General features: G+C 34.7%; 1 protein-coding gene across 4 annotated transcripts in view; it reads left to right on the plus strand.

Moving 5' to 3' along the window:
- The window catches only part of HGF (hepatocyte growth factor), an 83189-nt gene that overhangs the window by 27700 nt on the left and 28581 nt on the right, over nt 1–26908 (plus strand). For all 4 annotated transcript variants that reach the window (XM_046021190.1, XM_046021189.1, XM_046021191.1 and 1 more), the window contains 3 exons: nt 13109–13283; nt 15845–15972; nt 25784–25886. In XM_046021190.1, the coding sequence (XP_045877146.1) occupies nt 13109–13283; nt 15845–15972; nt 25784–25886 (406 nt within the window). The remainder of the gene's footprint in view (nt 1–13108; nt 13284–15844; nt 15973–25783; nt 25887–26908) is intronic.

The raw sequence follows: 26908 nt of genomic DNA on the forward strand, positions 1-26908 counted from the left end.
GTTAATTCTAAGGAAAGGATGGTAGAATTTGTAAGCCAAACCTATAGAGTTAAGAACAAAATAATGTTTTAAACATTGGGAATATTTTAGAAATATTTCATTACGAGAAAGCTTTTAGTTTGTAAAATCATATATGGAGACTACATTTTTATTCAAATGGATTAAAGCTGACATTCTGCAATTCTGGAAAGCCTATGATATAATGTTTTATGAATATGCTTCCAAATATTTTGGTCTACATTTACAGGACAGCCTATGATGCAACACCAAGACATTTGGTGATGGTTTTAACTGTGTAACAGTTTTCTGTCACTGTATAACAAATTACCAAAAACTTAGTGGCTTAAAACAATGCATATTTATTATGTCATAATTTCTGGCGGTCAAAAGCCCAGGCATAACTCAGGTGGGTTCTCTGCTTAGGACCTTACAGGGCCATGACCCAGGTGCTGCCAGCCTCTATCATTTAAGACTCAGCATCCCATTCCAAGTTCACTGGTTGTTGGCAGAATTCAGTTTCTTGGGTTGCAGTGCTGAGGTCCTCAGCTCCTAAAGACTGTCTCATACTTCCTACTACATGACTCTCTCCACAATAGGGGAGTTTACTTCTTCAAGGCCAACAGCATAGTTTTCTGCTAGTTTGAGCCTCTGACTTCTACACCCTTTTTTAAAGAGCTCGCCTGATTAGGTCAGGACCACCCATGGCAAACTCCCTTTAAGTTAAAGTCAGCTTATTAGGACTTTACTTACACCTGCAAAATCTCTTCACTTTTGATGTACGACATAAGCTAATTACAGAAGTCTCCAAATTGGTATCCAGGTAGCCAGGGGAACACAAAGTCTCTCCTCAGGGTCTGTGGGCATGAACAACTTATAGGCTCAAATTCTAGCTCTTCAACTTCCGTATGAATTCTTGCCCCAAATCTTCTGCTTGAAGTGCATGTGTTACTAAGGAGTTAGTCAAGTTCAAAATCCTTCCTTCCCATTCACAATTTCCCTTTCATACCTACTGAACAAAGGCAAACTGCCCATCCTTCCTGAATTTTATTGTGGTACACTGTCCTAAAAACCTTGGTGACACTAAACCAAGAGACCTTTGAAAATACTATATATTCATGCTGCTTATCATTTATGCAGTATTGTTACATAACTCTATCCAGAATATATATGTTTGTGTGTGTATATGCGTGTGTGGTGTATATTTGTATTTATCTCTTGGAATTCTGTGGTCACAAGAAATGTAAATAAATAATTTTGAAATATAAAAGTCTTTCAGAAAAGTATGATAGAGTAAAGAATAAGTCTCTCCAGCATAAAATACATTAAATTCAAATAACATTCCATGAGTAAAGTAGAATGGAAAAAAAATGACTCAAGGAGAAAAAGAGCTTGATAATGTACACTTATCCAGGAACAGGTAGGTATCAAATCACTCCAGTATTTAGAGTCCATTCACACATGTAAAAGTGTGATATAAAATTTTTGGTTTCAAAATGTCAGTCGTTAACATATGCTAGAAATCACATCTTTTGCAGCCATAAAAATACAGATGTCAACTTAAAAACATGTGAGAGAACATAAATACTTTTTAAAAATTCTTTTAGTAACAGGAACAAAAAACAAAAGCAAAACCAAAAATTCCAACACCAGCTAAAGACCACTGAACCAGAAGAATTGCTATATATTCCCAGTAACTGGTGTGGAGAGGGCTGAGAAAGGAGGCAGGTGGGTCTGAGAAGAGCTGATTTGAACAGGCTGCATTAATTCAGTCATGTGAACTAATGCAACAAGCAGTGAGAATAACAAGGTGAGGAAGGATGTGAACAATATTGAAGAGCTCCGGTGTCCAATATATGATGACAAGTTGGATGTGAAGGTAGGGAAAGGGAAAGCCAAATATTTTTTAAGTTATTAGATAGATGATGCGTATTTAAGAGACATGTAACTTTGAGGAGAAAGATAACGTTTAGTCCTTCTTATGTCGAAGTGTATGTGCTTGATGTCTGTGCTCAGAGCACATCTAAGTTCAGTCTCTTCTGAAGCTCATGCAAAATCCTAAGTACATAGTGGCAGCCAAAACCTTTGCGGAGCAGCAATTCCAGGGAGCACACAGAAAACACAAGAAAGATCAGTGGCCCCTTTTCCATAGGGTTTATTCAATACATATTTACTGTCTAGCTCTTATACCTGAAACCCTTGTCTAGATTCTGGGGATATAGAAGTGAACAAAACACTCCAAGTTTTATATAAAATTTGAATTTCAGAGCATTGGTTCTAACTAGTAAAGTAAAAGCTGATATTGCCTTGACATGGGCATATTCAGAGTCCTTTCAGAGTAGAGGTTTTGAATACTTTGTTCTGTTCCTTTTATTTGTTAAATAGCTGAATGAACCGCAAATTTGTTCCTGTCACTTTGTTTCCAACCTTTTAATCCTTTTAATCCTATAACCAGTGAGTGCATCCCTGAAAGTGAATGTGGGCCTCAGTATTCTGGGACTGGCCTTCTCAGTTATCCCCCACACGGTAGGCGATTTTTACCAAATGGCAACCGCTCACAAATATTCTGGCTATGTACCTTTTTAAAAACATATTACAATTTTATTTGATAGTTATAATCAAGAAAGCTGAAAAGCGGTTTCAAAATTTTATGAATAGATTGCCTCCTTCTGAATGCATCCGGAATAGTACAATATGCATATATCCAGTTCTCTTCTAAGAGTTACTCAATCAAAAGCACAGGGGTAGAAAAGAGGGAATTGGATATGTTATAGTTGCCATAAGGTTTCAGCATGCTTAAGCTCTGGAGCCACCCCTGATGTGGAATGAAGTAAGCTGGTCATCTGAAGAAGGGGCAAGTTTCAAGTCCAGATGCTGCATTAAAGAGCTTTCTATTTCTGAGTCAGTAAAGTTTCTATCTCAGTCAATCAGTGTAGGGGCTCCCTAGAGGCACAGAGGGAAAATGTAGATACCCAAGGGTAGATCCTGTCATCTGTAAGCTAGTTATCCTCTCCCAGAGAGACCAGATTCCTACTGTTTGTTCTGCAACATCACATCGCTGTACAAGGCCCTCTGAACAGGGTCTAGGCATTCCCATTGCTCCTGAGAGAATTCTGTGCCCCACCCCTGAATGTCATTCTATTTCTGGCTCCTATTCTGTCTTTTTCCTCCTCCACCAGTCTTCTTCCTCAGGCAACAGGAGCATGTAGAAGGCAAGTGAGCATTTCAGGGGTCAGTGTCACCTGATTCAGAATTTTGGGTCAAGTCTCTCATCTCCATGTTGAGGTAGGCTCACTGAGTCTCACAGAGGGAGTCATTCACCAAGTTATCCCGAGAACATTTGAATTGAGTGAGCAGAACTGGACAAAACAGAACTCTGAGACGTTGACCTGAAGGAGCTAATGGATAGGGGTGGCTTTATGGATCTTCTCCCTTAGAAATTCCATGACCATGTTTCACATGTGCTCCACAGAGTGACCTTTGCTCTGCACCATCCATATGTGGGTCTACCTAGCTATATAATTTTTAACATATTTCCAGGTATTTGGAATTTTAAGATATTGCAAATATATAACAAGATTGGAAGTCCTGTATAGCCCCTGAATGAAGTACTGATTTTCATATGATTTTCCTCTATAATCACTTTGTATTCTGAATAATAGTTTGTTCCATAGATTAGTTCACTACTTTTCAAAGAGATATAATATTTGTTGGGAGTAACTATATTTTTCTGAAGTGAAAATAGTTCTCTGGAAATTGAAAATTGGTCTTTTGTTTGATATGTCATAGAAAATCTAATTGATTATTTAAATTAGTTGTTCACAAACTTCTTGGACTGAAGATATTTTTACACTCTACCATTATTGAGAACCCCAAATTGTGTATTGAACTATATGAATCAATATTTGTAATATTGGAAATTAAAATATCAATTCATTAAATACTAATCTAATTGGATGCTAATAAATTCAACATATTTAAAATGAAAAATAACTATGTTTTTCAGAAAAATGGGCTGTGGTTCCATTAGAATATATAGTAACTCAAAAAATATATATATACATTAACTCTCATATACCTGTTGGCTGCTCCAATTGTTTTCTACTTCTCACCACCGGAGACTCACCCAGTTGGAGATTTCCATCATCTATCACCTGTTCTTAATATTCTTCCTTTATCTTGTAGGATGGTCTCATCTGCTTTTCATTTGTATGACTCGTACCACCATTACATTTAAAATCCAAAAACCTAGAATAATCCTAGACATGCTCTTTCCTTTACTCTTCACATTGGGTCCATCACTAAGACTTGCCAGTTTATCTTGTATGAACCTCTCAAATCTGGCCATCACTCCCACGCTGTCTCCTTTATCTATGAGAGTGTTATTTTTGTCTTGAATATTTAAATGGCCTTCTGAAAGGAGCTGGATCCATATTTACTTGTTTTTTCCCCCTTTAATCCCTTCTTCACACTACAGACAGAAAGATATAAAAATCTGAATATATCATTTCATATCCTTAATACACCACACACACACACACACACACACACACACACACACACCCCAAGTAAAAATGCTTCAGTGATTTACTTCGAACTTTCAAAAACAAAAAACCTTTTGAACAAAGACAAAGCCATTTTTTAGTTCCCTACTCATATCTCCCACCTTCTATACTACCACTGTATAGTATTCCTGTCTATTCCAGCCAGAATAGCTTACTTCCTGTACTTCACTTTTTCCATATTCTCATTTGCAGTTCCTTTACCCCTGCCATCTCCTCTGCCTTGAAAATTTTTTTCGTCCTTCCCCACCCTGCTGACAGCTACTCATTGTTCAAATTTCAACTCAGTTATGATCTCTTTAGTTATGATCGCTATCATTTCTTCATTTGACTTTCTGACTTGTCAAATTCCTTATTATGTGTTTATACCACCATAAACCTCTCCTTCTAAGTACTTCTCAGAGTCTGGTCCTTACATTTGATTTTGAAATTATTTGATTAATAGGTCTATCAAAATTTGTAAGTTCCAACAGAGCAAAGATCATGTCTCTTTTTTGTGTCAGCACATTGCCTTGGACGTGACAAGGATTTGTTGAATGAATGAATGTTATTTCTACACAGTAGTAGCTTTGTGAGTGTGTGTGTGTGTGTGTGTGTGTGTGTGTGCATCCTGGAATTTTTTCTATAGTTCTAGATTTTCTTTCATATGACAACTTAGCTTGTCTTAGACATTACTACCCAGGAGGGTTTCTTCCTATATCCTCAACTCATCCTAAGGTTTCATGCTTCCCTGAGCTACTTTTGTTCATTTGTTGCTGGTTGTCTCAATGGCATTTTCTTTACCAAAAAAAATAGACAAGTTTCATCATGTTTTACCTTATTTTCCTCTTTCTCTTTCTTCTTTTTTCCTTTTAAGTTCTAGACACAAAGGTGCCCAGAACCATTTCATTAATTTTTTTAACAACTTACTGTGGTATAGTTGATATAACCTCAACATATTTAATGTATACAATTTGATGGCTTTGAACATGGCTGTATATCCATGAAACCATCTCCACAATCAAGGTAATAAACATAATAATCACTTCCAAAAGTTTCCTCCTGCCTGGCCCCCACTTTTTTAATTATGTGTAAGAACACTTAACCTGAGATCTACTGTTGATATTTTTTTAGTATATGATATAATATTGTTAACTATAGGTACTATGTTGTAGAAATGTCTAGTTCTCTAGAATTTATTCATTTTGAACAACTGAAACTTTATACCCATAAGACAACTCTTCATTTCAGAAATGTGACTAAGGCATATTTTTGATATCTTTCTAGTCAAATTATTGTTATAGACTGAACCATGCAACACCCCTCCACCACAAATTCATAATTTAAACCTTAAATCCTCAATGTGACTATATTGGGAGATAGGGTTTTTAGGAGGTAATTAAGGTTAAATGAGGTCATAAATGTTTGCTAATTTGCTGGGATGAGTAGCCTTCGAGTAAGAGAGAGATCTCTCTCTTTTCTCCAAATGAGGACATGGCAAGAAAGTGACCATCTGCTAGCCAGGAAGACAGCTCTCACTAGAAACCAAACTGGCTGGCATCTTGATTTTGGCCTTCTCAGCCTCCAGAATTGTGAGAAGTACATTTCTATTGTTTAAGCCATCTCGTCTATAGTATTTTGTTACGGTGGTCCAAGCAGACTAATACAGGCATGTTGCCACCAGTAATAAATAAAAGAATCCTTCCTTCCAGTAACCAATGTACATTGGTGTCATTTTAAGAGAATATGTACCCTTGTGTGTTTACATGTTGGGAAAAGAATTTTAGCAAATTATTTTCTTTCTTAAAGAAAACCTGTATTTTTCTGTATTTTATTATTTCATCCAAGGCTAGAAGAGAGTCTTAGACATAAAATCTCATTGATTCTGAGTCAGGAAAAAACAATAACATCAATACCCTTTCTCAAGGGACAGATCTTATACTTGGAGGTCTTTTTCAAGTCATCTTTTAAGGAATAGGAGTATAGAATTGAAGACCTTCCATGAAAGTCTTGTCTCTTGAGCATTTTCTACCAGAAAAGGCTTGGGTAAAGTCCAAAGAAAAGTTTCAGTTAGGAATTCTAGGTTCACATGGAAAGCAAATGTACAACCAGTTTGAGGTTTGTACTTTGGAGGTCTTTATACTACTTTCCCATGTCAATATTAAAACAAGAAGTTCTTTAAATATTTATTGAGCCTGATCTTGCCATTTGTGGACCAAAAAGAACAAGTCCGTTGATGGAAGAATAGCTTTATGCACTCTTCTCAGTCTTCAGAGATCATCCTAAAGTGAACCCTATGTTTCAGTTGCTCTTCAGTAGCTGAAGTGGGAATAGATTGGGTTGGGCTGAAGTGTTCCAAGGAATAATCAGGTATTTGGCCAATGACCTACGGAACAACTTGCTCTTAGCTATAGGCAAAAGAACAGCAACAGTTTACCGCCATGGGGAAATTTAGAATTTGGGGGGAGAAAAGGACTGTAACTGCAAGGATTTACTAATCGTCATGTAAGGGTTATGAGCCCTGTGCATGGCTCTCTGTAACATACACGTGCACTCATATTCTCCAGTTGCCTTTCTCAGACCGCCATCAGAGCTGTGTGGTATCTCAGCAAAAATTTGGCTAGACTTTCACCGAGAAAATGGATCAGATTTATTATTAGTCATCTTGTTCTAGTGGTTTTTCTGTTGAGTGGCAAGATGTTCATCTCAAGGATTACATAACAGTTCATGTTTATTCTTTCAAAATATCTATTCAAATCTTGAAGTTCCTGACCAGATATTATAGCAATCATCATTACACATCCATACCAATGAAGTGAAATGAACGTTCCAAGAGGCACCCATGGTATTTGATTATGTTGTGAAAGGACAGTGAAAACTGTCAGTAGCACATGTTCTTTGTAAAGCATTTTCAAATAGAACATTTTGTGTCAATCATCAAAGAAAAACATTTCTTCATTCATAGGCCACTAAGGATCATATAACTATTTTTGCATTTGCTCTAAAGGGTAGCCACTACTGACAGTCTTGAACAAAAGTTTTATTTGTGAGGAACTCTCTTATTTGTGTTTCTAGTATTTTCAGTGTGCCTGGTAGACACACTTGCAAAAATGTTTGTGTATATGAAGATACACACATGTTGCTTTGGCTAAACTTGATCAATGTCCGCTGATATTTAAGGATGTTCCTGTGCTTCTTTAACACTTTGCTTGACCACTAGACACTTCAAAATCTTCTCTTATTTAGGTTCCATGTTAAAGTTTTAAGTCCAAAGGGATAGCTTTCCCCAGATTTAATAGTTTTTCCCAAATAGATTGGTATGAATCATTTGTTTTGTTTTTGTACCAAGTTTTGTTATTTATACAGTAGGACAGATAAAGGAGTCTATTTTATTGCAATTCAAGAATAATTCATCTTGTTTGAGTATGAACTACCTACATAGGGAACAGAGTTGAAACATTTGCATCACAGGTAAATGGTCTATGAAAAATCATTCACATGGTCCTCATCAGATAATATATTCAAATAATATAATGAAGTTTTTCATTTTATTCTATAATTGCCACCAGAAATCATGTAGTTTTTGTTTATGAGGTCACTTCTAGGAGCTGAGTGTCAAGTGGGATAAATACAGACATGCTAAACTTCAGAGGGCACTTTTTAGTTAATGAAAAATATAATCTCAGTACTGCTGGTTCATAGTTAAAATCATAGGAATATTTCCAATGAATTAAAACATCAAGTTGTTTGAGTTTATATATTTCAAAGTTATGGATGCTTATTAAAATAAAAGTTAAAAAAGATTACTAATTAGATTTTTAAAATATTTTGTTGAGGCCTGTCTTGGGCTGCTGTAAGAGAATACCAAGGACCAGGTGGCTTCTAAATAACAGATATTTATTTCTGACAGTTCTGAGGGTTGAGAAATCAAAGATCAAGGTGCCAGGAGATTCCTTATATGGTGGAAGGGTGAGGGAGTTCTGTGGTATCTTTTTTATACAGCACTGATCCCATTCATGAACAATCTGCCTTCATAATCTAATCACCCACCAAAAGCCCTACATCCTAATACCATCACATTAATTCAATTACTCTTGTCCAGTAACAGGATTTCAAGGTATGAATTTGGGGGAGACACAAGCATTCAGTCTATAGTAAGGTCTAATAAAAAGTTCTATTTATTCTATACTATGCTCTATTTTTATTAATGTGCAGTAATTCTTTGTATTTTGTAATTTCTATAATTTCAAAAGGTTCAAGTTTCCACCAAAAGATGAGAATCTGTTAAATAATCCAATTATTTAAAACAAATCCAAGCTTGTGTTTTTATATACTCATTTTAACTTGCACTGTCTTTAAGTGAATATTTAGTGATTCCTTAAATTTATATCAAAGATTTTAAATTATACTAATGAAATTTAAGAAAAAAACTGTTCAACAAAATTGCCCAAATGATGATTTTATGATTGCAGTGAAAAAATCTTTAATTAAAACTTGTTGGGGACCTCTGCAGGTGAGGTGCAAAGTTAGTATCAATAGGTAGGACTCTGAACTTTACACTGGAATTTTAGTGGATGAATCAACAGTGAAATATTTTCCTCAGTATTTTTATTCAAGTTTTTTTTTTTACATAGGGTTTTATAATATAGACATTACTTTGTAATATAGATATTACTTTTCACAGATACTCCTAAAATTTGAAACCTTCTACCTCAAATTAGGAAAATGTTCACTTTCTACTAGCCTTAAAATTTTGATTCCTCTTCAAATTTTCTGATGAACATGTGATTACTCACCGAATTTCCTAGGTATTGATTTCTTCATGAATTATGATAATATTTGTTTAATTATCTGTCTTTTTATTTAAAAAAGTGCAATTAAATTGTTTTGAGTTTAAGGCTCTGTGTTTCAAATTTTAATTATCATGGGTTATTTCTACAAAATGTTGCTTTAATAAAGATATTTATGAAAAAATACTTTGTAAATCCAATTACTCTCGTATAAAAACAATTCTAGAAATAATACCTGATTTTTAATCTTAAATTGACATTGTAGTGTCCAAGGAGCAGAACATATTAATCTTTCATGGGCTCAGCCTCTAGCTATGTTCTCAGTGAGATGTGATGACCCACATCTAGCCAAAGGCTGCCCTGATTGACCCTAAAACTCACCAAGACTGGGTTTTTCGATTATATGTTCACAATGTCACAGTAATAGTTGAGAAAAATAGGTCAGTAATAAACATATAAAACCAAACACACACAAATACACAAGAAAGTGAGACGGTAGAAGTACCCAAGACAGAAAAGTAGTCCCTAAGAAGATTAACTAAAGTACTTTTGTTCTGGCTGCAGTAACTCTGACCTTCCTCCCTTTGTCTGGGTTCTAAATCCTAACTCAGTTTGCTTCCCAGGAACTTGTGCCCAAGAAGTGGGGGAATAAAAACTTTACTTCTTAAAATGTTAAGGTAATGAATTGATATGTTGCTTAAGACATTGTTTTTGTCTTTTTTACATCATAGTTTTGTAACTAGATATGAAATAGGTCAGTACAAGTTTGATCTCTTAACTGTTTTAAAATTATCACCCTTTAAAGATGCTCCCCTCCACATACACCCAGTATCTTCAAATCATTTAACAGTTAACTTAAATCATCAGAAATATGGTAGCTTGGTGGCATTTGTTTTGATAAAATATAGTTCCTGAGGACCCATATAATCTTACTATTTCATTTAAGAACTTTATTTTTCTACAGATTTTATGTATTTATTTGAGAGAGAGAGAGCGTGAGCAGGGGGAGGGGCAAAAGGAGATGGAGAAGCTGTGGGACTTGATCCCAGTACTCTGGGATCATGACCTAAGCCCAAGGCAGATGTTTAAGAAATTGGGCCACTCAGAAGCCCCTCATCTAAGAACTTAAATATTAAAATAGTAAAGGACTTGATTAACTAGCACTAAGTTTTTCTATACAAGTCATTTCTTCAGGCCAATAAATTTTGTTCTTCCTGAAATGATATGTTACCAATATCAGTGTATATTAACTCTCAGAAATCAACTCTCAATGACCACTTTGTGGATCACTCTCTGGACATTTTGCTTATCTCCATTTGATGTTCCTTTTAATTTAGGGTATTTCTGGGCCAAATTTTCATTGCCTGCAGTAGATATATAAAATAAAAGTATATTTTAAATGGAACTGAAGAAAAGTCATTTTAAGGGTAACATATGGAAATCCGTTTATACAACATATTCCAGTGGTTGTCATGGTCATTAATTAATCGTCCTTCTTTTTCACTAAGTTTCATAGAATAACTCCAAACTTAGGTTCCACTTAGTTTGCATGAAATTGAATGAAATAAAACATTAAGCCCCATAAAGAGTAGTTATTTGTAAGAAATTTATGTATGTTTGTATTTATGTATTAATTAATTTATTAATCATTCATTCATTATGTTTTTTAAAATTTTTTAGAAGATTTTATTTATTTATTTGACATACAGAGATCACAGGAGGCAGAGAGGCAGGCAGAGAGAGAGGAGGAAGCAGACTCCCCGCTGAGCAGAGACCCTGGGATCATGACCTGAGCCGAAGGCAGAGGCTTTAACCCACTGAGCACCCAGGCGCCCCTCATTCATTAGTTTTAAAGATTTATCTATCTATTTTAGAGAGACAGCGTGTGTGAGCAGAGGGAAGGGCAAAGGGAGAGGGAGAGAGAATCTTAAGAAGACTCCCTACTGCACATGGGGCTCAATTCCATGACCATAAGATCATGGCCTGAATGAAAATCAAAGTTCGATACTTAACCAACCGAGCCAGCCACGCACTCCAGAAAGAAATACACTTAAATGAAATTGAGGATCCATTTTAAAAAGAACTTACACTATTAAATATGGAACACTTTTTTATAGACATCCCTAGCCTCTGAAGGCATGTCTAATTCTGACTTCTTTTGGGAAATGATACATATAATTCCAGAATGGATGAATCAAAGGCATTTATTAAAATCCTAAATTGTCTTACAGTATGTCAGTTTGAGTTTTATCCAGGGACATCTTTAATGACCATTTAGATTGTAAAGGTAACGGGAGTTTACGTTGACTTTACTCTATTGAATCGTAAATATTTTTATGTATGTTTTGAGAAAGTGCATGAATTTTAGTTGCTCTAGAAAGTTTTCAGTTACATTTTGTTTGGATTAACATTAAAGACTAAAGAGAAAGTCCAAGTTGTAGGAAAATTTTAAGTTTGTACTTTTTCTTACTTTGTTATGGAGATTTTTTGATCTGCATGAAATGTGGTAAGAATTGTATTTGGACTAGGAAAAAAGTCAGGAGATAATTCTGCCTAGGAACAACTGATTTCTTTTAATACTAAAAAATTGATTAAAAAATTAAGACACCAGCTTAGAATATATTTATCATACTGGAGGAAAATCATGGATAATACCATTACCAACTTTTATATGTATTTAAACAAACTCATTAGGATTAACTGTAGAGTCATTTCAGGGATACTGTGTAAGGACACCTGGGTGGCTCAGTCAGTTAAACGTCTGCCTTCAGCTCAGGCAATGAACCCAGGGTCCTGGAATAAAGTCCCACATCAGACTCATTGCTCAGCAGGGAGCCTGCTTCCCACTCTGTCCCTACCACCCCTCCGACCCCAAGCACACTCTTTCTCAAATAAATAAATAAATAAATAACCTTAAAATGCAAAAAGAAATACTGTCTATTTAGCATATATTGGGTATAGTGCCACACAGAAGTAAAATACCTTCAAAGAATTTTTTCAAATTTAGTGTTTGAATGAAAAGAAAATTGGAATGGGGACAGTAATAATGATAAATTGATTAAAAAAAAAACTGTTCTCTAGACAAATCTTCCCTTTCTTACCTTTTTTATGGCCAAACATACAGCATAGTGCTTTTTATTTATTTTTTTTTAATTTCTTAAAAGATTTTATCTATTTATTTGAGAGAGAACATGAGCAGGGGAAGGGGCAGAGGGAGAAGGACCAGGGAACCTGACCAGGGAACCTGACATGGGTCTCCATCCCAGAGCCCTGGAATTGTGATCTGAGCCAAAGGAAGATGTGTTTAAGTGACTGAGCCACCCAGATGCCCCAACTTAGCACTTTTTAATCTCCCTATGTGGTCACTATATTACTTAATGTATGTTTTTCAATTTCTAAAGTAAGAAAAGTGATTAAAAAGCACATTTGAAAAGCATTAATAAATAGAAAGATTTTACTTCTAATGTTAATCAATGAATGGACAGATCTAGGAAATTTAAGTGCTTTTATATGATGCTCTTTCAAACTAGTCTATGTAAAGCCAAGCTAGAATATTCTATTTCATGAGCAGAGAAATCCTATAGTTGAGTCCACCATGGTAACTCATTCCTTTAGGTTGAGTGAGATAACAATAATGATAACTTGAATTTTTATTCTGCTCAATTTTAATAAAAACCTATGTGACAGAAAACCCTAGTAATATGTGTGCAAGTTAAAACTAAGAGGTAAATGACAGATTAAAAGATTTTACTCAAGTTTAATATTTCTTCTTACCAATAGCTCATGGTACTATGAATGACACAGATGTCCCTACCGAAACAACTGAATGCATTCAAGGTCAAGGAGAAGGCTACCGGGGCACCATCAGTACTATTTGGAATGGAATTCCATGTCAGCGTTGGGATTCCCAGTATCCTCACCAGCATGACATAACTCCCGAAAATTTCAAGTGCAAGTGAGTATATTGGGCACATATAAATTTCAGTAGACTCTGCAGGAAATGAGGTGGAATGGTTACTCAACGAATTTTGGTGTTAGTAATTCTTAAACGTTAGTGTGTCCAGGGACAATCGAGTTAAAAGGCAGATTCATCCACTCAGACATTTTGATTCCTTAGGTCTGAGACCAAATATCCATTTTAATGAACACTCTAGGTGATTTTGAATCAGATGGTTGATGTACTGTATTTGGGGAAACACATCCCTAGTTTTCTGATCACAGCTTTGATTTTGCAGGTGTCTTTAATAAATCATTAATGGTAATGATAACCAGGCAAGTTTCAAATTAGTGCCTTCTTAATATTTCACATTAATTTTAAGGGAAATTACATATTTTTTTCCTTTCACAAGAAGAGGCATGCCTTGATTTCACTCAACAATGTAAAAACTGAGACATTTTTGACCTTGAAGTAATATTATTTTTTTAAAATTTTAAATATGTTTTCTGCTGTTTCAGATTTCCTTTAAAGAGTGGGAAAGTAAACCAATTGTTTAGGTGAATCAAGCCAAAGAAACTGCTCTTGACTATCAATTATATTGCTGTTATGTACCTTCTCCGTGGCTGTTTTTTTTCACCACTTGACTTTTGCTACACAGAACAGCCACGATGCCATGTGTTTTTAAATTGTCCACCTTGTTATGAGGAACATAAAATGATTGCTTTTGAAACTTATAACACACGTGCCATTCATAGTGGCTTTGCTGAAATAGCACCTATAAATAACATATATTGGCTTTATATAATTGGCTTTTAATAAGAGAGCTTAACATTTCAAGATGGGGAAGTATGAGCACTAGTTGGCCTATCCACTGGAGAGAGGAGATGTTTTATAGGTAGTGTTTTTGTTTGTTTGTTTCAGCCAATTCAATGTATTTGCTCAGATAGTAAATAGTCATGTTATTATATTTTCATTATTTTATAACAACTATTTACTTGTCATTGTAAGTTTGCTTCCCTCATATTCTTCATAGCAGTTCTCTCTGTTCCTGACCCATGTGTTTCACACCTCAGAAATAAATACCAAAGTAGAGAAAGCAAAGAAAATGACAAATGATTAGTGAAGACAAACAGAGGAGACAGTGTCAGTGCCATTCACTATTTTGTTAATTTCTAATGACTGGTAATAATACTCAAGTAAGAAATTGTATATGCACAAATTTTCAAGAGAATTTAAGCAATTATTCATCTAAAATAGCAAACTTATGTAAATTTGATGTAAAACTCAATGCACATATTTTATACCAACATAAATTTTTAAAATGTAAGTGCAAATTAGTTAAAAGAAATAGAAGATGATATTTATCTTAATAATTTTAATAATTTTATAAGAAAACTAATGACTTTAATATGAGTTGTAACTATGAACGCTTACTGTCCAGTGGCTGTAACTATTGGCAATCACTCTTCTCATAATCTTAAATAACACAGTTTGTGTCAGCATCTATTTTGACTAGATAAACTCTTAACTTGTTGATCTTACAGCAAAACCTAAGTTTCTTCCTTAAAAAATTTCTCCATTTCTAATGGTGAACTTGGGTATTAATAAAATTGTAGTACTTCTTATTGGACCTAAGTGATATATATAAGGCAATTTCTAATATACTGATTATTAATTTTGTTAAATTACTAGCCAGGGGTCTATGAGGAGAAAACCCATGCTTGTTTCAAATTAAAGAACATTTTTCAGAAGAGTAAATAATGAAGTTCACATTTTATCTAATGTGAACCCTATGTTAAGGTAAAATTCTTTTACATATAGAGAATATTAGTATAGACTCTTTCCTTGTTGAAAAGTTTCAGTGTTAATTAAATCACTGCTAAAATAAAGGATGTACATTTACTACATTGACAATTTATTCTACAGTTAAGTTTTCTGTATTATAAAGGCCTTAATTTTATAGAAATATTTATAAAGATTTCAAATAACTTTTGTGAATCAATAAAGAAGTATTTTGTAAGGGAAAGAAATCTATGCAGCAAATTAAGTAAAAAAAAAGTACGGAATTCAAGGAAGAAATAGCTACTGTGGTTTTTTGTATCAAATGTTTAGATAGGTAGAACTTCCATTTTTAAATGAAAATTGTTAACAGTTATTCATAATAGCCTTTCTTCAGCAAAGAGAGATAGATGTTTCTACATTACATATGGCCTGTGAAAACATAATAAATAATAGGCCAGTTCTTAAAAATTGTAATAGTTGAGAGTCTGAGTGTTGAGAATGAGTGAGAAAAATGAAGTGGTACTATTTTTTTCCCTTTCATGAAGCAATAGTGTTTGTGTGGAACTCCAGGCCTGTGGAATGAAGAGAATACTGACATCTGACAGCCTTTATTTCAGTAATGTGGGCAATGTCAGTTGTGTATACTGGATTTTAAATTGTTGTAACTATCCTAAATCTAAAACTTAGAACTCTATTTATAAACATGCATGCATTCTGGGATTCTAGAAATTTAATAGCGCTAACTTAACATTTGTAAGAACTCTGGCAATTTACATTAACATGCTTATTCTCAATAGGGACCTAAGAGAAAATTATTGCCGAAATCCAGATGGGGCTGAGTCACCCTGGTGTTTTACCACTGACCCAAACATCCGAGTTGGCTACTGCTCCCAAATTCCAAAATGTGATGTGTCAAGTGGACAAGGTAATAGCTGACATTTTGCAGGGTGGGCACGATTAAATTCAGGGGAAATGCCTCAAGAGAGACCTACTTCTTGTTGCACTGGTTTTGCTAGTTCTCAAACAAAATCACCAAGTCCGAAGTTGCATTTCTTTTATACAGTCTTTTGCTCAACACTCAATTATTTATTTAAGCTTATACTAGTGTCAGGCTCTGTTTTAGACACTGGGGATATACTAGTAAACACAACAAAATTCTCTGACTCTCATGGAACTCCAGAAACTCCAGCAAACAGAAAACAGGAACAAAGCAAGCAAAATAGAAGTGGGAATGAGTTAGTTTGTGGTAAGTGCCAGAGAGAAAAATGTCCCAGGGTTAGAGGACGGGGTGTTATTTCATATTTTAATGGTATGGGAAGATCTGGCATACCAAGGGAACACTTAAGGAGGACCTGGAAGAAGCAGCATGTGCCATGTGCATATAACTTGTAAACAGCATTTGAGGTAGAGGAAACTTGCAAGTGCAAATGGCATGAGATGGGACAGTTCTTGAAAGGTAAAGAGATAGCAAGCACATCACTGTGGCCAGTACAGAGCAAGGGGTAGAGTCACAGGGGATGTGGTTTGAGAAGAGTTGGACTAAAATTGCATATGCCTTAGAGGAATTGGAAGGATTTACATTTTTATTCTGAAAGAGAAGGGACTCTGTTGCATGGTACCGAAAAGATAAATTAGATGATCTGTTTGGTTTAAGTTTTAACAGGATGACTCTGGGTGCATTATGGAAAACAGCCATAATTTCTGAACCTTTGACAACTTCTCCCAAACAGGAGAATTCATTGTGTGGCTGTTTCAGTAATTCAGGAAAGAGAGGAGAGTGATGTGGACCTGGGGGTCAGCAGTGGAGATGATGTATAGCAGTGGGGTTTGGAATAAATCACCATTGTACTGGGAAACATAGATGCCATTGAAGATCATTGTTTCAGGGAGCAGCAGTAGAGAAAAGTCATATTGAAATAGGTTTAAAAAAGAAATCATTTGTCAAAGGTTAATGATGATGTTGGAATCTGGGCATTTATTAGTATATAATGAATTGAGGGTTATGATTTTTAAATAATCATATTCTTGCCCATAAATTTAATTATGATGGTCATGGTTAGTCATAAATCATCCTAAAAAGCCCAAGCCAAATTAAAGCTCCATTTCATAGATTTATTATTCTGTACATACTCCTTCCATCCTTTAATTTTTTCTGCAGTGCCATTTTTCATGAGCAACTGTTAAAAGTTGTAGAGGGAAGAGAGGTTGAGTCCCTTTTCAGTTAATTTCACTGTTCTTTGGCAGATTTTAAAGGTCGGTTGGAAATAAAGTTGAAACCAGTGTTGTTTTTTTTTTTTACTTTTTTTAAGATTTTATTTATTTATTTGACAGAGATCACAAGTAGGCAGAGGCAGGCAGAGAGAGAGGAAGAGAAGCAGGCTCCCTACTGAGCGGAGATCCCAACATGGGGCTCGATCCCAGGACCCTGAGATCATGACCTGAGCAGAAGGCAGAGGCTTTAACCCACTGAGTTACCCAGGTGCCCCAAAACCAATGTTTAAAGGAGGTTTAGTACCACCTGGATCTACTTTATCCCTGTCTTTTTCATTTAAACATGAATTGATAATTTGAGATAGAGGCAAATTAGATCAATTGTTTAATAAGTTTCTTATGTATATTAAGATGCTTTTATGTACATATATATCACTTACTAAAGAGTCAGGTAATAGAATATGAGAATTTTAGATTGTACAAATTAAGCCAATGCTATTGCTTATCTAGTAAATGTAGAAATTAATAGATGAAGAAAGTAGTTTTATGAAATTTAGATAACTTGCCTAAATTATTAAATTAGCACAGCTGGGATTAAATACAACCTTCCTTAAAATGAGCTTTCCATTACTTTTGACAATATATTATATTTTTTTAACAATATATTATACCTGATACATGCAACAATGTGCTACGTTTTGTGGGGCAAGTAAAAAATGAAGACATCCACTTAAGAGACACTGTTAGCTAATCCAACATAAAGCTGTGAAATTTTAATGGTTATGCCATTGTGTGATACTGCCAAGCTGTTGGTATGCATTGTTAAATATGTGATATGTATGCATGCATGCACATACACACACGTGAACACGAAAGGATGTTGCTCTTATCCTTCTCCATATAAACACTTAGACTGATGAGTTAGAAATGTTTTTCCTAAATCTTGCAACATCTGAATTTTGGATATATATGAATACTCTTCCAACTGAATATCAAATAACTATTAAAAATGAAAACTGAAATTACAGACTTTCTTTAAAAATGCTTTTAAGACATAACTTATCAAATGATATCATAAACAATTAGGGTAGTAAATGGAATGCAATTCACAGCTTTAAATGGTTATATCAATATCATTAATAATAAGAAAGTGAATGAAATTTCAAACTTAGAGTTGGGGAAAAAAAGTAAACCAAAAGCAGTATAAAAAGGAAAACCAAGACAAATCAGATATTAGTAAAGTCTGGAACTAATAATGATAAAATTAATGAACAAAGCAAAATGATGGTTCTTTGAAAAAATTAACAAAATAGATAATCACCAGCTAGTTGACTCAAGAAAAAGAGAAAGGACAAAAACATAAGATAGTAATTATCAAAGGGGAAATAACCATTGAAACAAGAAAAATTAGAAGACATAAAAGACTATTTTGTATAACCTCATGTAAGAAATTTTGAAAATAAAAACAAAATGGATAATTTACTAGGAAAACTTAAATTATTTGAATTGAATTGACACTGATCAATTCAATTAGTCAAAGAATTAGACCTATTCTTACAGAAGAAATATGGAAATTTATTAATGAAACTGTTCCATCAAAAAATACTCTCCCTAGATGTATTCACAGACCAGTTAATCTCAATGCTACATATACTGATATATAGCTCAACAAATACAGTAAAACTTCCATCAGTAGTGATGACATTACGATATTAGTACCTGAATATGACTAAGGTAACACAGGAAAAAAGTAAACATCTTATTTGTGAATATAAAAATTTTAAATGAAATTTGAGTAAACAGTCTGATAAAGCAACTTAAAAAATAATACATAATGATTGAACAGAGTTTAGTCTAAGAAAAAAATGATTCCGTTTTAGAAACCCATTAACATAATTCATCTTAGATCTAAGAAAAATGATCATATAATAAATGTCAACAAATTTTGAAATTCCTATTAAAAAATTCACTCCTTTCTCATAAAAGTACCCAAATAAGCATTTCTGGAATATACACACTATACACATCTATCTATCTATCTATCTATATCTATCTATCTATATCTATCTAACATCTATCTATATTTATATCTATCTATATACAAACAGAGAGACAGAGACTGCCTTAAAACATATATTCACATTTTAACATATACACATATAGACACATAGACATGCCCACATACACAAAAGCATTTATCCCTTATAGTTGATGGGGAGACATTACAGATATTCTTAGGAAGTTAAAAAGGAAAGCTAGAATGTATACTGTCTTTACTCATTAACATTCTAAAATATAAGTTAACATAGGTTAACATATTCCTCTTTAACCCTGTATTGGAGATATTATTCCATATAAATAAGAAAGCATGTATATTGGGTAAAAAAGCCAAAGTTCTTTATTTATGTAAATGATGTAATAGTAATGTACTTTTAAAACTGAAGTCAAATAATAAAAAATTCATGAAGATAGCATTCATATATGAGTTTGAAGATTTAGTTAAGGGGAAAATTATATAATAGCAACAAAACTGATAGAAACAGAAATAAATTTAGAAAGAGATGTGCAAAATCTATGTAATAAAATTTTAAAATCACCACTGAAAGCCCCAAAATTGTACTTTAACATGACAAAGCATCCTTTGTTCTTGATATGAGAAATCAACATCATAAATACATCAATTCTACCTTAGCTAATATTAATTAATTAATTAACTTTTAGAGAGAGAGTGCTAGCAGGAGAATGGTAGAGGGAGAGTGAGAGAGAGAATCTTAAGCAGGCTCTTGGATCTTGATCTCAGATCCTGAGATCATGGCCAGAGACAAAATCAGGAGCCAGATGCTTAACAGACTGAGCCACCCAGGCACCCATACCTAAATTAATTTGTAAATGTAATGTGATATTAATAAATAGATCCATAAGTCTTTTGATACCAAACAAACTGATTCTGTAGTTCTCTTGGAAGAATAAACACGTAAGTATACTATGGAAAATCTTGAAAAGTAAGTAAGGTTGATTACAGGTAATTAACCTTATCAGATATTAAAACATTTTATAAACAGCTTGTTAAGTAAGACTTTAGTTCTAGTGCAATAAATAAATTGACAACTGGAAAAAACATAGAGGGCAGAAACAGACCCCTTCCAGAGATTTGGTATATTAAAAATGTGGCACTATGTAACATTAGATGAAAAATGAACTTTTAAAGTATAATAATGGATAAAATTATAAATGATAAAATTAAATCCATGCCTTATAGTATACCTCCAAATAAACTCCAAACGTATAAGATATCTGAATGTACAAAAGGAAACCATACAGATACTAGAAGTAAACCTGGAAGAATCCCTTTTTAACTTAATATGGTGAAAGCATTTTAATTAACATTCAAAGTCTAGAGGCAGTAAAAGAAAAAATAAAAACAAAAACGATTAACTACATTTAAAACTTACCAAGGCAAATGCTTGTGCACACTCATACACCTTATATGTATATTATATAATATTACATAATATGATATATATTTATTTAGTCATTCATTTATCTTTATTTATTTTTTTAGAGAGAAAAAAAAAGCATGAGAGACAGCAGGAGCAACGTGGGGGTTGGGGGGAGCAGAGGGAGATGGAGGCAGAGAATCTTTTTTTTTTTTTTTTAAAGATTTTATTTTATTTATTTGTCAGAGAGAGAAAGCGAGCACAGGCACACAGACCGGCTGAGCAAGGAGCCCGATGTGGGACTCGATCCCAGGACACTGGGATCATGACCTGCTCCGAAGGCAGCTGCTTAACCAACTGAGCCACCCAGGCATCCAAGAAACAGAGAATCTTTTTTTTTTTTTTAAGATTTTTTTTTTTTAATTTATTTATTTGACAGATAGAGATCACAAGTAGGGAGAGAGGCAGGCAGAGAGAGAGAGAGGAGGAAGCAGGCTCCCTGCCAAGCAGAGAGCCCGACTCGGGGCTCGATCCCAGGACCCCGGGATCACGACCTGAGCGAAAGGCAGAGGCTTAACCCACTGAGCCACCCAGGCGTCCCAGAAACAGAGAATCTTAAGCAGGTTCCATTCCCACTGCAGAGCCCAACCCTGGGCTTGATCTCATGACCCTGAGATCATGACCTTAGCCAAAATTGAGAGAGATGCTTAACCAACTGAGCCACCCAGGTGCCTCTAAAACCCATATTTAAATAAAAAGACAAATGACAAATTTGGAAATAAGTGTTGAAATGCATATCATAGATAAAGAAAAAAATTTTTTTTTTAAGATTTTGTTCATTTACTTGACAGAGATCACAAGTAGGCAGAGAGGCAGGCAGAGAGAGGGGGAGAAGCAGGCTCCCTGCTGAGCAGATAGCCGGATGCAGGGCTCAATCCTAGGACCTGAGATCATGACCTGAGCTGAACGCAGAGGTTTTAGCCCACTAAGCCACCCAGGCGCCCCAAGAAAATATTTTTAATATATAAAAATTCTGGAAACTAAAAAGTTAAGGACCGAAAAACTTAAGTAATGAACAAAATACGTTAAGATTTCTAAAAAAAAAAAATGTATATATAAATTCCCTGCTTAAATTCACATATAACAAAAGCACCCTTGGCACTTATTTCTTATCTTCTGCTCACTTTTCATCTCTAAAGCAAATAAAGGTCCCTTGGAGACACTGATGATTCCAGGAGGCCTGGGGCAAGAAAAGAACAGGATGAGGCTGGAATATCTTTAACTAGCAAGTAAAGAAGTACTAAAAGAAACCTCATGTCTTCCTCTTAAAAACCTATAGTCCATATCTAATCATGAGGTAAACATCAGACAAACCGAACTGATGGACATTAAAAACAAAACAAAACAAAACAAAACAAAACCCCCCCAAAACAAACTTGCCGGAGGTGCCTGGGGGGCTGACTTGGTTAAACATCCCTCTCTTGATTTTGGCTCAGGTCATGATCTCAAGGTCATGGGATAGTGCGATCAAGCCCCATGTCAGGTTTTGTGCCTTTTGGGGGAGTCTGCTTGAGATTCTTTTTCTCCCTCTGCCCCTGCCTCCTTAAATAAATAAATCTTTTTTTTTTTTTTTTAAGATTTTATGTATTTGTCAGAGAGAGTGAACAGAGGCAGACAGAGTGGCAGGCAGAGGCAGAGGGAGAAGCAGGCTCCCTGCTGAGCAAGGAGCCAGATGTGAGACTCCATCCTAGGACGCTGGGATCATGACTTGAGCCGAAGGCAGCTGCTTAACCAACTGAGCCACCCAGGAGTCCCAAATAAATAAATCTTTTAAAAAATGTTAAAAAAAAAAATACTTGACCAATTTTCCTCAAAACTGACAAGGTCATCAAATAAGCAAATCTAAAAACTGCAAAATTTAGAAGAGCCTTAGCAAACATGACAACTAAATATAATGTAAAATGTGAAATCCTAGAATACAGAAAAGGATATTAGGTTAACAACTAAAGATATTTCTGAGACCATGAAGGCCAAAATATTGTCTTCGGTTAATAATGCATCAGTATGCTTGAATAGTTACAAAAAAATCTATCATTTTAATATCATTAAGATATTAAAAGTAGGGAAAAGTGTGTGGTATGTGAGAACTCTCTGTACCAACTTGCAACTTTCCTATAAATTAAATCTAGTCTAAAATAAAAAGTTTACTAAGAAGGAAAAATATATATATCATAGCTTTTATTCAAATAAAAGGGCATAGAGAACATCAGGGCATGGAGAAATAAAGGAAAAGTGAATTGGGGGAAATTAGAGGGGGAGATGAACCATGAAAGACTGTGGATTTTGAGAAACAAACTGAGGGTTTTGGGGGGAGCATGGGGGGTTTGGGTGAGCCTGGTGGTGGGTATTGTGGAGGGCATGGATTGCATGGAGCACTGGGTGTGGTATATAATGAATTTAGGAACACTGAAAAAATAAAATTTAAAAAAAGAAAACAAAAGTGCAATGGTGGTGAGGAGGATCTCTTCCTCCAATACAGAAAAATATATGCAAAAAACCCAAAAATGTATAAAAAAGTAATACTAGTATATTGCACTGCACAATTACTTTTTTTTAAATTAACATATAATGTATTATTTGCCCCAGGGGTACAGGTCTCTGAATCGTCAGGCTCACAATTACTTTCTTAAGTAAGAATTTATCTAACAACTAAATATTTAAACTTTCCTAATATCAGAAAACAAAAACAAAACAAAACACCATCAGAGGAAAATGTTTTCACTATTACATTCTGCTTATGTACGAGCAATGAATTTTGTAAGTTTATGCTTTCTGAAAGCAATTTTATTGTGTGCTGGAATGACTGCTATGTTTTGTGTATCAAATCTTATCCTATTTGCATTTTTATATTTAAGACTAATTCCTTACAGTGCTATTATGAAATACCTATGGATTTGAAAACATTACTGTTGAATATACTTATTGTATTTCTTTTTCACTATTTTAATTAATTCTTGAATAAATTATTAAATTATTTATTTAAAAATTTTATTAGGACTTGTACTTATTTATTATGATTATAAAGCATATTTAAAGGCAATGATGATAGACTATGGTTTACCAAGTTATTTTTCTTATTTTTTCTTAAGATTTTAGTTATTTATTTGAGAGAGAGAGAGAGCAAGCAGGAGCGGGGGTGGGGCAGCGGGAGAAGAAGGGAACCCGACATGGGGTTCAGTCCCAGGACCCCAGGATCATGGCCTGAGCCAAAGGCAGATGTGTAACCGACAGAGCCACCCAGGCGTCCGGTTTACCAAGTTTAAAACAGAAATACTCTTTTTTTTTTTTTTTTTAAAGATTTTATTTATTTATTTGACAGAGGGAGATACAAGTAGGCAGAGAGGCAGGCAGAGAGAGTGAGAGGGAAGCAGGCTCCCCGCAGAGCAGAGAGCCCGATGCGGGACTCGATCCCAGGACTCTGGGATCATGACCCGAGCCGAAGGCAACGGCCCAAACCACTGAGCCACCCAGGCGCCCCAAAACAGAAATACTCTTGATGTATATTTGTAGATAACATTTTATGGCCAAATCTACAGTTTTCAGTCATATAAAAATCAGGAATATTTAAGGTAGTCACTTTTTGAATATGTGTTATTAATTTAAAATTTGGAACAGTGTTTTTTTTTTTTAATATAGAACTGCAACTCAATACGTTTGGAAGAACTTGACTTCTTTTTCATGTTATTTTAAAATTAGGAATATGGACACTTCTATCAATGTTTAATAAAACATAAATTACTCATTTAAAAAAAAGTGAAAAAACCACATGGGACACAGAAAAGGCACAGAGGTCAGTTTAAAGTAGCTTCCATCAGCTAACTTTGGAATAACTTTGAGCATCAGAATGAGCAACAGGAGTAAGATTATAACTCCTACCAAGTACAAAGAGTCCATAAGAGTCTCTGTGCATAGTCCCACTTCTACTACAGGCACTACTATTGGTAGTAGTAGCAGCAGTGGCTCCAGCGGCACCAGTGGTAGTAATAGAATACTTACACGGAAGGAGTAGAAGAGAAGGAAAAACTCTTATTTGCAGAAAAATGATAATCAATAAAGAAATGTAGGAAGTTGAAAAACAACTATTTTTTTAAAGATTTTATTTATTTATTTGACAGACAGAGATCGCAAGTAGGCAGAGAGGCAGGCAGAGAGAGAGAGGGGGAAGCAGGCTCCCCACTGAGCAGAGAGCCCAATTCAGTGCTCCATCCCAGGACCCTGAAATCATGACCTGAGCAAAAGACAGAGGCTTAACCCACTGAGCCACCCAGATGCCCCCAAAACAACTATTTTAAAACCAGCCTAGTTTTTTGATTCATGCAAAAGTAATCACAGTATGCCTAAGCCATTTTATGAAAATTTCTTTGGAACTAAGATACTTACTCAGTCTCAGAGGTCCCAACAATTTTCCTTTATATCCTTTAACCAAGTTATCAAACTCACCACCAACAATGGAACAAACTAATATCAGATGTTGAGATAAAATGCTCTGAAAAAGACAATATATCTCCTATGCCCTAATCCTGTCCTTAACTTGATTTTTATCATGAGAGAACAATCAGACAAAATGGAATTAAAGAGCATTTGCAAAACAGCTGGCTTGGGTGACTCAGAATGTTAATCTCGTGAAAGACAAAAACCCAAACACAATAAATGTGACGCGTATATGAGTGTTCATTTTATCATTCTTGTGACTTTTCTGTGGAGAAAATTTTTCCAAAGAAAATGTTGGGAAATATATATGTCATTCTAAAAATTCCCATTTCTTTGGTATCCCTAAGGGCCACTCGTTAATTTTTTCTTTGATTATTTTTAAAATCTGTAATGAAATTCATAAACCCTTATTTTAAGGAAGAAGAAATTTGGCTGAAAATAAAGACACTTTAATCTGAAATATTTGAGTGTCTTTGATTTGTACAGAGTGTGTTGTCAACTTTTATGTTGACTTTCATGAATTTGCATGCTTGTAATAAATGTTTTTGTTCTATACTTCCTTGTATTCACAGTCCTTTTCATATATTTTATGTTTAGATTGTTATCGTGGGAATGGCAAAAATTACATGGGCAATTTATCCAAAACCCGATCTGGACTAACATGTTCGATGTGGGAGAAGAACATGGAAGACTTACACAGGTGTGTAAATATCTTTCTTTCAATACATAATATGTAGTGATAACAGCAGATAGTATATTCAGATATGCACATTGCCATTTCTTTCATTTCTTTTACACATTATAGTAAGCTAATAAAAATATTAGATTTGTTTTTCTGTGCAACTCAACTTAGTATATTCCCTTCATGTAACAACCTTTTTTCTTTATAAAGATTTATTTATTTATAGAAGAGAGAGAGAGAGAGAAAGCAAGGAGGCGAGAGGGGGAGAAGGAGAGAGAGAATCCTAAAGTAAACTCCCCACTGGGAGCCTGACCTGAGATCATGACCTGAGCTGACATCAAGAGTCAGCCACTTAACTGACTGAGTTACCCAGGTGCCCCCAAACTTTTAAATAAGCAATTCAATCTAGCACATTTTTATTGAATGTTTATGATGTGTTCTGTGGTAGGTGCCCATGGGAGACATTAATAAAAAATGGGCATACATTTTGGCTTCACTTTTTTTTTTCTTTTTTAATTTATTTATTTGACAGAGAGAAATTACAAGTAGGCAGAGAGGCAGGCAGAGAGAGAGGAGGAAGCAGGCTCCCTGCCAAGCAGAGAGCCTGACACGGGACTCAATCCCAGGACCCTGAGATCATGACCTGGGCCGAAGGCAGAGGCTTTAACCCACTGAGCCACCCAGGCACCCCTTGGCTTCACTTTCAAGGATGATATGGTCATGTTGAAAAAACAACTGTATAACTTGATAAGACAGTGCATAATTAAGTGGCAAATCTAGTATTTCAAATAGTACATTATATGATTGTGTTCTCATAATTATTAACATCAGTTCATGAAAAATTAGTAAGTGACCATCTTCATGGACATATATACCTTAAATATCCACTTAACTATTAAAAACTTAGAGAAACAGGTTTCCTGGTATAGCTTTATTTTGACATATTAAATTTTTCTACAACTAAAGAAAGGTATTATATGTAATTGAAAAAAATTATATATTTCAGAGAATTAGAGATTTTGACATTGGACATATTCAGA

This window comes from Meles meles, chromosome 10 (assembly GCF_922984935.1).
Source record: "Meles meles chromosome 10, mMelMel3.1 paternal haplotype, whole genome shotgun sequence".
Lineage (NCBI taxonomy): Eukaryota > Metazoa > Chordata > Mammalia > Carnivora > Mustelidae > Meles > Meles meles.